This window comes from Pichia membranifaciens, assembly GCF_001661235.1.
Source record: "Pichia membranifaciens NRRL Y-2026 unplaced genomic scaffold PICMEscaffold_5, whole genome shotgun sequence".
Classification (NCBI taxonomy): Eukaryota; Fungi; Ascomycota; class Pichiomycetes; order Pichiales; family Pichiaceae; genus Pichia; species Pichia membranifaciens.
Genome location: NW_017566986.1, coordinates 823,679 through 837,235, shown reverse-complemented (window position 1 = coordinate 837,235; position 13,557 = coordinate 823,679). Strand labels below are relative to the sequence as shown.

Sequence of the window (13,557 nt, the reverse complement as noted above, 5' to 3'; positions counted from 1 at the left end):
TTATATAATTAAAAAGTAAAAACAAAAAAAACTCTAAAAACAACAAAAGCTATTCATCAATCTATAATCTTAAAATTCACATCATGACTTCCAATGATTTGAACCAAGCTACAAAAGTCAGTGACCTCTCACTGGATGAAACACATTCTTTTCCCAAAAGTTTGAGATACATCAAGTCAAAGTGGCTGGGAAAAGAGGACAAAAGGATAGATGCTTCATCTAAGGAAAACATTCAGTCTGAGACAGAAGGGCAATCTCCAGTCAGTCGTCCTGCTACCAATCATAAAACTGCAGCAAATATCAATTTTTCCACAAATCCTACAACTATCAATCTTGATGTTGATTCAGATCTTGAAAATCTATCTAAATCTGTCACACCATCACCAGAAAAGGGGAAAAGAAGAAAGGCTTTTCACACAATTAAATCATATTTGGAGAAAAATAAATCACAGCAAAGTATTGAGACTAAGCAAAGTAAAGAGCCTCAAAAAGAAGATTTCTCAAGTGTTTTAGTTCCCGATTCGACACCTTCGTCAAATCAGCTAACTATTTTTGAAGAAAAGCATCATAAAACTGCCGAAAATTGTAGCTCAAAACAAGATTACTCTATTGATACCATTGATACTAAGCTGGATCAGCCTAAGACCTTATTTGAAATCTTTAAAGTTATCGAAAATAAAAAGCAATTTAGAAAGGAATTGGCAGATGACCGAGTTAATCAGTCCGAATCGGATTCAGAGTTGAGCTCAGATGTTCTCACTATCAGCAAGAATAAAAATGAGCAAAATGAAAATATCAGTAGAGATGAATTTGGTCACCCCTCAAAGGTATCCAACGCAAAAGTTAATGGCTCAGTGTTACCAATTCCAATGTTCAATTATCAAACAAAAATGATCTCATTATACGTTGGTGATTTAGATAAATCTGTGACTGAGACTGATTTATACATGTTCTTTTCTAAATATGAAGGTTTAATTTCTGTCAAAATCCCCCTAGACACAATTAAAAATGAATCATTGTCTTACGGATATGTCAACTTTGACAACCAAGCTCATGCCGATTTGGCAACAGATGGCTTGAATTATACCAGCTTAAAAGGCTCTGATGTTAGAATCATGCCATCACTCAGAGACAAAACTCAGAGAGAAAATATGGGTGCAAACCTTTTTTTCTCCAAGTTAAGTCATGACCTAAGCTCAAGAATCATGTTTGACAGATTAAAAGTATTTGGCAAAATTTTGAGCTGTAAGTATAGTAAAGAGAAAGGAACATGCTTTGTGAACTTTGCCGATAAACTCCAAGCGTATAAAATATGCAAGCAGTTTAATGAAACAAAAATGGATGATAGAATCATCAATGTCTCTGTGCATATCTCTAAGAAAGAGAGAGAATCTTTTCAACAGCATAGCAAACCTGTTTCATATACCTCAAAAGAATTGATTCCAAACTCCACGTCAACAAACCTAGACACAAGTCCAAGTTCAGATGTAGATAAAAAGAGTGAAAACGTTAGGTCTGGTAGTACTGATCTTGAGAATGAAAATCAAGGTGTAGAAAAGGATGCTGCTACCAGTAAGCCTATTAGCACACAATATTCGATATTCATCAGGAATATGCCCCTACACTTGAAAAGAGATGTCGTTAGAAGTTTAGTAGAACCTTATGGCACTGTTAAAAACATTCTTACAAGAGACGTTCCTATCAAGCAAGGTTCATGGGCATTAGTAACAATGACAAACAAAGCCGCAGTAGACAAGACTATACAAAGTTTGAATTCAGTTGAGCTTGAAGGCAAACAGCTATTTGTTACTCGTGCTATTCCAAGAGAGGAAAAAGAATATGCAAAAAGAGAAGAAAAGTATCCAAAAAAGAAACTCAAACTATTAGTAAGTCAAATAGATATGGAAAAAGATAAAGAATCTTTGGAAAATTGGTGTTCCAAATGTGGTTCAATCAAATCGGCCGAGTTTTATGCCTCTTCAAATGACGCAAACCAATCAAATGGATACGGATATATTGAGCTCAATGATGAAAATGATGCAGATAATTTGGTCAAAGAAATAAGAGAGTTAGGCGTCTCTTGTTACAAAATCAAAATTGAAATACCATCAAAGGAGAACAATTTTGAAACATTTCGTTACCCTTATGTGATGAACGCTTTAAGTAGGAACGATAACTACAATGAATTTAGAAAAAATCCAGGTGTTGTATCCTTCTCATATGTCGATCCTAATAAGATGTTCCAGCTTGCAAATTTCCAGAAGACGGTCGATAATGACAAAATAAGTGTTTTCCAAAGGCTTGAAAACAACAATAAAACCAAATTTAAGGAAAGAGGTAATCCCTTAAGTGAAACTGATGAAGAAATTTTGAAAGAAAAGCAAAATGAGATGTATCGGGTTATTTGGGAGATTTGTGTCAGATTATTCATACCAAAGCCTGAGATATGGGCAAACCAAAAGTATTGTGCCGGAATTTCACCCACTAACGAAATTTTAAGTAAATCCAAAATTTCCTCACTTACGAATCACTTGGTTAAGTTCTTCTGGGCAAACAACTTCAATGAGTTTTACAAATTTATGAAACAAAATCAATTTGATAAAAAAAATAGACTTTTGTATGTTGCTCATCCTGTTCTTGCAAATCAAATAGTTCAAAGTGCAACCTATCTTGGGATAGTTCCAAAATAAAATAATGTGAAAGGTGAGTGGTACCGGTGAAATTCGTCTGAGATGACGAATTTGAATTTTGCAGAAGATATATAGATTAAGTGTTTAGGAATTGATCGAAAAGTAATTTAAAGCTAGATGTGAACAAGAACGCTTTGGTAAACAGATTAAGGAGAGGATGTAAGAAGTATAAGAAAGTGGTAATAGTAAGTACAATTTAATTAAAACCATTTGAGAAGAGGAAGGTAAGAAGAAATACAAAGAGAGATGAAACTGGTAAAACTGTTTTTTTGGAGCTTGATTTAGCAAGATTCAAAATCAAACTAAGTCTACATAGTTTGCAGGGAATATACCCTCAACATTACCGATTCTTCCAGTCCACCAATCATCCGTAGAATTGGATTTTTGGATGATTGTGATGACGTCACCTTTTTTGAAAGGTAGGTCGCCATCTTGTTGTCCTGCAAATGAATACAGCGCAACCGCCTTGTTCTTTGACCCTGATGATGCAGCTCTTCTTCCAAAGTCTGGCTTGTCATCCGATGGCCTGTAACCTTTATCTGATCTATCATAGCTTCTTTCGGCTCTGTCGTAACCTCTATCGCCACTGACAGCTCTACTGCTACCTCTGTCATAAACTCTATCACCACTATCGTCTCTGCGGCTGGAGGATGCACGTCCTGAATCATTGTCAAACACCTCATCTTCCCAAGAGGCGCCCCTTGTATGACGGGCTCTGTCCCTTTTGTAGTAAGCTCCAGCGGAATCGTCGCTATAATCGTCATCGTCGTAATCGTCATTGCGTCTTCTTGCACCTGAGCGGCCCATGTTTCTTCTTTGATTAGAGGACATGTAACTGTCGTCATCTGAGCTGAAGGTGGAAGGAATGTCGTCGTAATAGTCTTCATCATCGTAGTCATCTGGACCTAAACGGCTGAAGGCCCGAGAATCTAAAATTCTCATCAATGGCTCGCATGCTGGGGGTGGAGCAACACGGCCGCTTAGAATGTATCTTGCCTTGCACATGTCACCGTAGAACTTTCTGTTTGCTTCTCTTCTTTCTACAATTGCTGAACCTTCGAGAGAAACACCGGCGAAAAGACCCTTTGTCTTCGAGTATGAGAAGATAGCAGCAACGTTTCTGGTGGAGGCATTCCCCGCCACCTCGGCGTTCCGGCCCAATGGGCCTGCTGCGACGGAGATGTTACCTCCCAACGTGACGGAACCGTACTGTGCAAACGACTCGACAGCGGCCTCTGTGTTCAAGATGAAGACGAAGTCCGTCAACTCTGCTCCGACTTGGCCACCGACACCGGCGCCGGCCGTGACGATAGCGGAGGGCGGGGACCATGAGCCGTCGGGCAGTCTTGCGACAACGATACCGGACCCGGCACGTCCTGAAAACAAGAACCCGGCCTTTAAGACGGTGATAACCGCTAGGCCCTTGGCGTTCAAGAGGACTTCGTGCGGGATGATCTCGTCGGCACCCAGAACCTGGTTCGGCTTGATGAATGACGCAAGCACCTTTGCCGCCTTGATGGACTCGCTCTTCAAGGATCTTGGGATTGGATTGTTGATACCCATCTTTCTATGTGTACTTTGTGTCTTTCCAGGCTGCTAATTGCTATCTCCAAGCTGATTGCTGCTAACGTGTGTATGTCTGTTGATATTGCTCTTGCTGTTGCACTCGATTATCTCTTTCCTCAATGTCGCCGATGATGGACTTCGGAGGGGGTTTTCTGGCGCCAGGGTACTGACTAGTGCTCTCTATCCGATGATGTCAACAACAACTTGCCGTGCAGTGGAAGGGGGAAGGGCACGGGAGAACTGGCGTGGCGGACGGGTGCTAATTGCCGTCTGGGCCAGCCGACAAGGGGCCGTCGGGTGGCTCCCGTGGAAAAGCCGAACACAAAAATCAACTTTGGCCGGCCAACTCTTTAAGCTTTGGCTGTCTCCTGGTGCATCTGGGCTCGGAGCGACAGAACACCAGTGCACCAGAATTGGCGAGGAAGTCGGGGAAGGAAGATGGATCTGGACATGAAAGACTGAGGAAAGTTGATGAAGATGGAGACAGGGAAGAGAACGAAATGAGCACAACGGAGCGAGGTAAGGAGTGAAGCATACAGCATCGGACAAAAGGATGAATCAAGACACAGAGAGCTTGTATGTCTTTTTGCACTCCCGAATAGAGCGGGAGGTAATGCAGCTGAAACAGAAACACGGAGCGGCTGGCTTCGGAGAGGATGCCACTGATGATGAGCTACTCTTGACGTACAATCAGCTCTTGCGGTACGCCCGGGACATTGACAGCATCCGTGTGAAGGTGTATGAGAGCAAGCAGTTGAATGCTTTTAACAAGAAGTTGCATGTGACAGACCGAGATATCCAGAATCTCCTTCTCGATGCGGAGATGCGAATAGACGCCATGTATAGGAAGGCGCAGGCGCAGAAGGAGCTGGAGAGGAAACACGTCGCAAATGCGGCGATTGGTGGTGATATTTCAGATGATGTCGAGACGATCGGCAGGTACCAGCACGATGAGTTTGAGGGGCGGGAGTCGATTGAGAGCTTGAAGTCGAGGTTGTTGAGCACGCGACACGACCAACTCGATCAGGTAGAGAGCACAGAGTTGCAGAACAACTATCACGACTCGATTCAGCAAGAGTTGATAGATTCGCTGCCGTCGATGGTCTCGTCGTTGAAGGACCAGGCACTACAGTTCCAGGAGATGATCAAGCAGGATGCGGTGATCTTGAAAGAGGCCACGCAAAACTTCGAAACCTCTCACGGAAGATTCGACAACGTCAATACTTTACTATCCAAGTATCACAAGGAAGGGAGATTGGGGTTCTGGTTTTATATAAGGATTATAAGCATGGTATTGGTATCGTTCTTGTTCTTGTTGATCATCATCAGATTGATTCCAGCCCGGCACTAATATATACTCTCTAACAGAGATTAGAGCTCTAGCGGCTTTATTAGCAAAGGTTCTTGGGTTTTCCCCTTTTCATACGAGTTCTCGGACACCAGCTGGTCGATTTTGAGCCAGTCTTCTAATCTCCAGCGGTCGCCCTTGATAAGTTCGGGATAATTCTCCTTTAGGGCGGGTATCAATTGGCCGTACAAATCAGTCATGAACTCGTCGTCTAGTGCTGTCGGCTCCGGTTCCTCATAGAAAAGGTCAATGATCCATTGTGCATCAATACGGGGGGTAATAACGGTGGTGTTGTTATTGATGCTTGAGTAGTTGACGGTCTTCATCACCCATAGTCTTAACATGAGCTCCATCTCAGATTTGTCAAGTTCGTCCATCTCCTTGTTCCATCCACACACATCTATAAACTCTTGGAATTCCTCGTCCTTTTTGAAAATGTCCTTCAAGGTGATGAAGTACTTTCTGTGTTCCTTCAAAAGTCTTTTCTCTCTTAACTTGATTTCAGCCTTTGTGCAGTTGTATATTTTCAACTGGCCTTGCCTGAATGTTTTTGCGTTCCAATATTCTCTTTCTGAGATAAACTGGTTATCGTATCCGGGCATCTTATCCAGCTTGTTCATATATTTAGCTTCTAAGCTCTGTCTGAGTTGGTTCAACCCATTCATGGTATTTTTCAGTGTCATTCCCTTATCGCATGCGTTTCTATTTATGTAGCAGAAAAGCTCGAGTAGTCCATCAGGTATCGGTCTGAAGATATTTAGCATGAATACCGTAGTGTCATCACTCCCAGCAGCAGTGTCTGTATCTTTTGTTTCAAAAGCGTTGTTGGTGAAATCGCTCAGTACGGGCAACACGATTTTCCATTCTGTTAACAGGTTTGTCTTTAAAGCAATATCTAAAGTAAGCGATAGCTGTAATGACTCAAACTCGTTATCTTCCAAGACAAATCCATAACCCATTAATAGCTCGGCATTACCCTTCGGTCCATAGTTGTTGAAAATCTCGAACTTTCCACTTTGGCCGGTAGATTTCAAAATCGATAATTTAAAGTCTCCATCAGAGTTGCTCGACCATTCCACCTTTGCATGGGGTTTATGGTTCAAAAGATCCACAATTGGTAAAAGCATGACTTCGTGTGACAGTGCATTTGGATTCACAATCCTGTATGGGAATGCTCGGGACGTCACTATGAGATGCGCCCATAAATAGTCACTGAATGACACCTTTGAGTTGAGACTTGAAACTTGTACGAAATCTTTGCGCAAAAGTTCCAGTTTTCTCTCTACCACTGATGAGTTTAGTGCTGTATTTTCAAAAACGTAGAGAGACTTGTAGTCCATTGACAAGGGACTGTGTATTTGCGTTGCATCCGGAAGAAGATCAATGTATGCCTTGAAATTGTCATTTGAGACGATACCAAGTCGCAAACAGGCAAGGTAAAACTTAAACAGTATCAGAGAATCTATCTTTCCCGTGGTGACATCAAGATCTTCAATTGCATTTTCGGGTTTTATTATCAGTGAATTAGGGATCTGGATTGAAATTGGAAATTTTGCACCTTCCTCTTCGGTTACTTTGGCAAATGCGGAAAGACCCGAAGAGTCGGTGTTGAGAAAAGAGATCCGGGGGTCGATTGACGCACCTTTCGCCTTCCCTGCTTCAAGTAAAGCTTCCAATGACATGCTGTGGTTGATTGGACTCAGGTAGAGAGAATAGTGAGATAGCTGGACAGACGAATAGATTTCGAATAGAGAGGATGGATTGTTCCGAGGAGGGAAAATCTTTTTTTGTCCTGAGGAAGTTGCGGAGGAAGCAGATCAGCTTTGAGTGATTACATAAGCCATACTAGAAATCGGTTGTTTGTGTGAGTGTGTGTGTTTGACATTAGATCTTCTTGTTCTAGGAGATACATAACCTTACATAACGAAGAAAAAAGCATTACATGTGTGCATATAGAGAAAGTCTTGAGTAGAGAAATAAACGGAAGGTTTAGCTGTTAGAAAGACAATAGTGTTACAGTGGTAATAACATAAGGAATAGTTGAATAATTTTGTGCTGCCATTATGCTGTATCTTCCATGTGGACCGGCATCAGTTGTGGGCGGCCTTCTTCTGTTTGTGGTTCTTCTTCTTGCGGATGATCTTCTTCGGAGTCTTGCCCTCAACGTACAAGTCCCACTGATCCTCTGGGCTGAGGCCGTCCGTGCAGGGCGGAGCCCGGTCGGAGTTGAACTTCTCGTACTTCTTAAAGCTGTCCAGCATCTCCAAGTCGGTGATCGACTTCCCCAAGGCCTCCACCTGGTCTATGACGAGGATGTTTTCGTTCCCCGCTTCGGCGTCTGCGTCCATCGCAGCCGCTGCCGCTGCTGCCGAGGGCCGGGACGATGCCTTCTGCGAAGACTGGGCCTCGCTGGCGGCCAGGTTCAACGCTGCCACCTCGGCGTAGGACAATTGTCTCAACTGGATGTCAATGAAGTCCTCGTCGGCACATGTGTCGGCGGCGGCGGCGGCGGCGGAACAGTCGTCCGCCCGGTTGACCGAGGCGCCGTCGTGGAGGACCGAGGAGTCGATCTTCTTCATCGCAATGACCCTGTCGTGGGCGTCGTCCAACACGGACGCGTGTGCGGCAGCCGGCGTGCTTGCCACAGCGCTCTTGGCCCTGCCGAAAGGCCACATGCCGAAGAAGCCGCCCCGCTTCGCCGCCCCGGCGTCGGCACCGGCTCCGCCGGTGCCCGCCGCCTGCTGGATCGTGTTGAAGTCGACGATCTTAGGCAAGGAGTCGTCACCCGCGTGAGCTCTGGTGGCGTCTGGCGCCGCCAGAGCAGGCTTGGAGTAGATTAGGGAGAGCATGGCGGTGGGAGGATGCGTGTGTTTGTGTGTGTGCGTGTGTGCGTGCTTCGGGGTCCTTGTCGGTGCAGCGTGTGCTGGTGCTACCTCGTGTAGCTGTGCTGTGGTGCTGGCTAGCTGATCGGTAGCAACGTCTGTCTTCTCAAAACGACACAGAGAAAACAGCACACTGCAACTAGCCGGGAGAACCAACAACAAACCACAACGCCAGCCCACGATGGCGACACGGGTCCCGGGGCCGCCAAGAGCTGCTGCCGATAAACAACACGGTCCCTACCTGCGCCGCCCCCGCCCCCGCCCACTAAAGGCACCGCTTGCCTTTTTGGGACAGCCCTCTCCCCCGGAGTTGATAACGCGGAAGCAGCGCTTATCGCGGGGACAGCGGGAGAAAGAAGCGCTCGGAAGGAAAAAGAAAAAGAGCAAAAAAGCCTGCCCCGCGACGATCGACTTGATGCGCCACCAAAAACGCCGATCGACGCAAAAAAGGGTCCCCGCGACGATCGACCCGTTGCAAATTGAATGCGGGTCGATCGACCTACGGGTCGATCGACCCGGGTCTAGCCTCGGAGGGCTCAACTCCTCCGAAAGGCGCATTTATTGTTTTTCTGCATTAGCGCTCGGTGCAGGAAAGAGGAGGAGCTGCCAGAGATAGGGGGGTGGCAAGCAGGAGAGCAGAAGGCCCAGATAAAGAGTGAAGGAGAGGGGTTGGAAGGACGAAGAACGGGGCTAGTTTGCGAAACAAGAAACAGCACGGGTTTCTGCACAGCACACTTGTGTCCTCTGCACACCGATTCGTTGTTCCGGAGTCTGCCAGGTGGTCAGGATCGCACGAGAGAGAGCACAGACACACGCACGCCCCGATACCCGTTCGCCATGTTATCGCCTTCCCCCAGAAAGTCGGGCAAGAAGCCGGACGAGGGCGACAGGGGCGCCAGAGCCAGCAGTTCGGGCACCCCGGACCCCAGCGGGGGCATTTTGGACGAAGTACGAAAGAGAGAGCTCGGAAACGCCGTCTCCAACAGCGTTCTATCGCCACACAACTCGGTGTTTGAGGCGTTGCACAACCCGGACTTGAACAGAGGGGTGGACTTGACGAGCATCAGGTCGAAGGTCGTTGGCGGCGGCGGCGGCGGCCAGGGGCCGCACACGGAGGCCCCCGATCCAGACCGGATCGCAAGCCCCGGCACGGCCGGGTCGCAGCTCCACTTCCAGTTCAGCAACCAGCACGACTTCAGCGACAAGAACAACTTGGATTTCTCCATCACCTCGTGGCAGAACGTGTCTTCGTACTTCAGCCCCAACGACGAGACCCGCTCCAGCTCGCGGGACTCCAACACCCAGTTCCCCTTCAACCTCACCAGCAACAACAACAGCAACATCATCTCCTCGGGCAACAACAGCCCTTACCTCAAGCACGAAGACACCTTCTGCTCAAACTCCCCCAACAGGGTGGACAGCCCCAACGTGGCCTCGATTCTCTCGTGTTTCTCCGGCCAGGAAGACCAGAGATCTGTCGACGACAACCCCATCGTGGAAATGAAAACCCAGGTGGATCTGCCGCACGAAAACATAACCTCGGAATCGGATCCCGAGGTGGACCACACTGTCGACTCCTCCACAATCATATCCTCCTTCGTAATGCCACGCGTATCCATCCATTCCAATCTGACTGCCTCACAGCAGCAACAACAGTTACCTTCTCACCAATCCACCTCGACCTCCTCCTTATCTCCAACCTCTTCCAACCCCGCCCTCATCTCCAGGTCAACGTTAAATATTAGAATAGTCGGAGATAGAGATAACTCTCTAATGAGCAGATTCCAGTCGTACAAAAAGACATTCACAAATATAGACTTTTTTGTTACTAATTGTGAATCCACAGATTTGATTCTCTTGGTTCTTGATGATGACAATTACATGTTACCCAAAATTACTAAAACTCCCTGTATACCTATTACCTTGTCCAAACAAGCACTAACTACCGCAACGAAAATTCCAAAATACTTGAAACTTTGTGATCCAATAGAACTAGAATCTTTGAATGACGATTTGATAATCTTAGTCGACTTCCTCAGCAACATCAATGATTTGGGTACTTGGAGAATGTTTTTATCAGCCTTCCCCGTCAAAAGCAATCAGCATGACATCAATGACATCAATTCAAGCTTGATTGAATTTCATTCCGGGAACAAATCTGGATCAGATGCTTCTCTCCTATCAATGAAGAAAAGTGGGCATGCTTCAAACAAAGACAATAACAAGCAGCCATATAATGCTTTCATTATTGCTGGAGTTGCTGTCGGACTATTGTCAATTGGAATCCTTTTTGTTTGGAAAAAGTTGGCTACTAAAGAATTTGTTCAACAAAGTCCTACAAAGCAAATCTCAGATTTGTCTTATCAACCCATAGCAGATGTAAACAATGATTCCAAATTATCCCTGGATCAGTATTTGTTTTCAAAGCTGAGGTCAATTGCAATCGGCATTGAGTCTTGGGGAGATGTTGTGTTTTCACAGGGTGTATTTTTATTTCAAAAGGCAAAATTGGTATTGATTGAACTGTTAAATTTTTAGGTTTTGAATTTTCATCTTACTCTTTATTATATTTCATTTTATTTTACTCTTTTCCATCTCTTCTCTCTTCTTACTTTTACTTTTTCTTTATTTTTCATGGTCTCTCAAATGGTGTCGCTTCAATGAAGTCTTTTCATACTTATTTTTTTTCAATCAAATCATTTCTTTTTTTTTCTCTATTCGGAATCTTCCTTTCGATGGTTTAAGGAATTTCTAGATCTTTTCTTCATTCTTCAACTTTTGTCTTCTTGGATACATTTTCTCTTTCTATGTCCCCTATCATCTAATTCGAGCTATTTTAGCTAGGCAGGATAAATTTTATTGGCAGCATTCTCTCATATTTCTCTATATATGATTATTTTATATACTTATTTAGCTCTTTTAATGGACTGGCAAAAAATCATTTTTAAAACTTGCCCGCGTGCAAAACTCGAACTGGCTGATAATAATCAATTCATCTGCTAACTAGGCCATACATTAAAAATTTGCTTCCAAAAAAAAGCTTTTTAAATCTTAGCTCAAGCTAATTGCATGCTTAGCTAAGCATTGATAATTGGATTCATAGCAACTGTAAAGTTCCTGCTGACTCAAAAAAACTTTTATGTAGTAGTCAAGTGCTACGGATCAGTGTTAATAACTGTTTTGCAAGCATTTTTACTTTTTTTCTCAAAGCATCTTATTAATATCATAGATTAATTTTTAATAATCATGAAGATCAATGTATCAAACAAAAGTTTTGAAAACTTTCGGTATTACATAAGCATAGACGTTACAAGACATAGCTATATTTTAGAGCTTCTTTAAGTTACTAAGTAGGAAATATATTAATTTGTCAAAGCAGTAAACAGCTAGAGGAACTTTTTTAACTTTAAATGTTTTTTATTCAGCAGGCAATTGTACTAGGAACATCCGACTTGATTTCGGCCCATTTTGTGTGATATACCAATCCATTTTTAAAGACAGACAGCAAATGCTTTTCTGGTTTATCCAAAACAGTAATGTCTTCTAATGGATTAGAATCCAGTACCAAAATATCGGCATAAAATCCCTTTGCAAGCTGGCCAATCACGTCACCAGCTTTCATGATACTAGCAGGTGTGATGGTTGCGGATTGTAAAATCTCCACCGGATTCAAAACTTTTGCTCTGATTGCAAACTCGTTACTTTGATAAGCAGTTAGGTTACCCAATAGGTCAGAGCCAAAACAAATTTTGACACCGTATTTTTTGGTGATAACTAAAGCTTCCATACCTTTTTTCAAGACAATAGCGTTCTTTGCTTTGGAAGATGGTGGTAAAAAAGCACTAAATTGATCAGATGCAAGGGCTTTGTAGGTAACCAATGTAGGACAAACATAACAATCGTTTTTGACTAAAAGTTGGGCACATTCTGCATCAATCAGGTTGCCGTGTTCAAAACCTTTTACACCATTTGCTACACACTTCTTAATGGATCTTGGCGTGTAAGCATGGGCTGTCACAAAGGAATTATAGTTCTCAGCAACTTCAACGATAGCTTTTATTTCAGCATCACTATATTGAACATGTTCAATCTGATCAGCAGGTGAGGCAACACCACCACCGCTCATGATCTTGATAAATGATGCACCTCTCCGGAAGTTTTCTCTCGCAGCTTTTATACAAGCATCTGGTCCATCAGCGACAACACCAAGATTACTGAGATGACATTCACAACTGTCAAATGCTTGACCAGGGAGGTTGTTATCTCTCAAATCTGCATGTCCACCGGTCTGGCTGATAGCCTTACCACAGAAAAATGCACGAGGGCCAATAATGATGTTATCATTGATTGCGTCAGCAATGTAATGCTCCATTCCACCACAATCTCTAATGGTGGTGAAACCTCTTTCGATCATAGCTCTACTATGTGCACCCACTCTCATTAACATCACATTCTGAGGTAATCTAAGTGTATCACGCAATCCAGTTTCACCCTGAACTGCAATCATGTGGACATGGAAGTCAAACAATCCCGGGCTTAAGAACTTACCAGTACAATCAACAACTTTGTACTTGGTAGAATCAAAGCCACCATTAGGAACAACGTTCTCAATAAACCCATTTTGCGTCAAAACAGTGTATCCCTTAATTGAAACTCCTTTCAAGGTATCGATGACAGTTGCATTTGTCAAAGCATAGGATGTTGGTGCAGGAAATCTCCAAGGTTTGGACACTTGTTCAAAAGGTTTGTCCATTCCTTCATTGACATCAATTTCCGGTACCATCATTTTCGCTATTTTTCTACTTGATTTTTTTCGAAGCTTTTATGGTTGTTTGTAAAAGGTACCGGAATATAGTTGTAATACACAGAAGTTCTGAAAAGATAGAGATCAAAAGGATAGCGAAATTAGGCTTATTTTAGTTTAAATTTTGATTTGAAAACCGGTAACACCTTCAGTTTTAGGAACATATCAGTTTACTTTTTTTGGAGTTCCCGAAATCTGCCATTTGACAGCGGAATTGTTATCTAGCCGAAAATCGCTTCCGCAGCTTGAGAACCGAAAACAAATTCT

General features: G+C 43.6%; 8 protein-coding genes across 8 annotated transcripts; 4 read left to right on the top strand and 4 right to left on the bottom strand.

The window, feature by feature from the left end:
• Positions 1–83: 83 nt before the first annotated feature.
• Positions 84–2,690, top strand: PICMEDRAFT_64868 (hypothetical protein; the record flags this gene model as incomplete). The annotated part of the gene is made up of 1 exon (XM_019163482.1): positions 84–2,690. One exon carries the CDS (start codon positions 84–86, stop codon positions 2,688–2,690), a length of 2,607 nt encoding a protein of 868 aa, XP_019016350.1.
• A 23-nt stretch (positions 2,691–2,713) lies between these two features.
• Positions 2,714–4,543, bottom strand: PICMEDRAFT_17728 (hypothetical protein). The gene has a single exon (XM_019161711.1). It carries the CDS (start codon positions 4,251–4,253, stop codon positions 2,988–2,990), a length of 1,266 nt encoding a protein of 421 aa, XP_019016349.1. The 5' UTR covers positions 4,254–4,543; the 3' UTR covers positions 2,714–2,987.
• Positions 4,544–4,809: 266 nt separating this feature from the next.
• PICMEDRAFT_74006 (hypothetical protein) lies at positions 4,810–5,533 on the top strand (the record flags this gene model as incomplete). The annotated part of the gene is made up of 2 exons (XM_019164646.1): positions 4,810–5,472; positions 5,507–5,533. The coding sequence occupies 2 exons, from the start codon at positions 4,810–4,812 to the stop codon at positions 5,531–5,533; spliced, it is 690 nt and encodes a 229-aa protein (XP_019016348.1).
• A 94-nt stretch (positions 5,534–5,627) lies between these two features.
• PICMEDRAFT_74005 (hypothetical protein) lies at positions 5,628–7,286 on the bottom strand (the record flags this gene model as incomplete). Its single annotated transcript, XM_019164645.1, has 1 exon — positions 5,628–7,286. One exon carries the CDS (start codon positions 7,284–7,286, stop codon positions 5,628–5,630), a length of 1,659 nt encoding a protein of 552 aa, XP_019016347.1.
• A 408-nt stretch (positions 7,287–7,694) lies between these two features.
• Positions 7,695–8,453, bottom strand: PICMEDRAFT_74004 (hypothetical protein; the record flags this gene model as incomplete). Its single annotated transcript, XM_019164644.1, has 1 exon — positions 7,695–8,453. One exon carries the CDS (start codon positions 8,451–8,453, stop codon positions 7,695–7,697), a length of 759 nt encoding a protein of 252 aa, XP_019016346.1.
• Positions 8,454–8,555: 102 nt separating this feature from the next.
• On the top strand, positions 8,556–9,212 carry PICMEDRAFT_168634 (hypothetical protein). The gene has a single exon (XM_019161370.1). It carries the CDS (start codon positions 8,668–8,670, stop codon positions 9,100–9,102), a length of 435 nt encoding a protein of 144 aa, XP_019016345.1. The 5' UTR covers positions 8,556–8,667; the 3' UTR covers positions 9,103–9,212.
• Positions 9,213–9,323: 111 nt separating this feature from the next.
• On the top strand, positions 9,324–11,024 carry PICMEDRAFT_60025 (hypothetical protein; the record flags this gene model as incomplete). The annotated part of the gene is made up of 1 exon (XM_019163410.1): positions 9,324–11,024. One exon carries the CDS (start codon positions 9,324–9,326, stop codon positions 11,022–11,024), a length of 1,701 nt encoding a protein of 566 aa, XP_019016344.1.
• An 883-nt stretch (positions 11,025–11,907) lies between these two features.
• Positions 11,908–13,272, bottom strand: PICMEDRAFT_74002 (hypothetical protein; the record flags this gene model as incomplete). The annotated part of the gene is made up of 1 exon (XM_019164643.1): positions 11,908–13,272. The coding sequence occupies one exon, from the start codon at positions 13,270–13,272 to the stop codon at positions 11,908–11,910; it is 1,365 nt and encodes a 454-aa protein (XP_019016343.1).
• Positions 13,273–13,557: the final 285 nt, after the last annotated feature.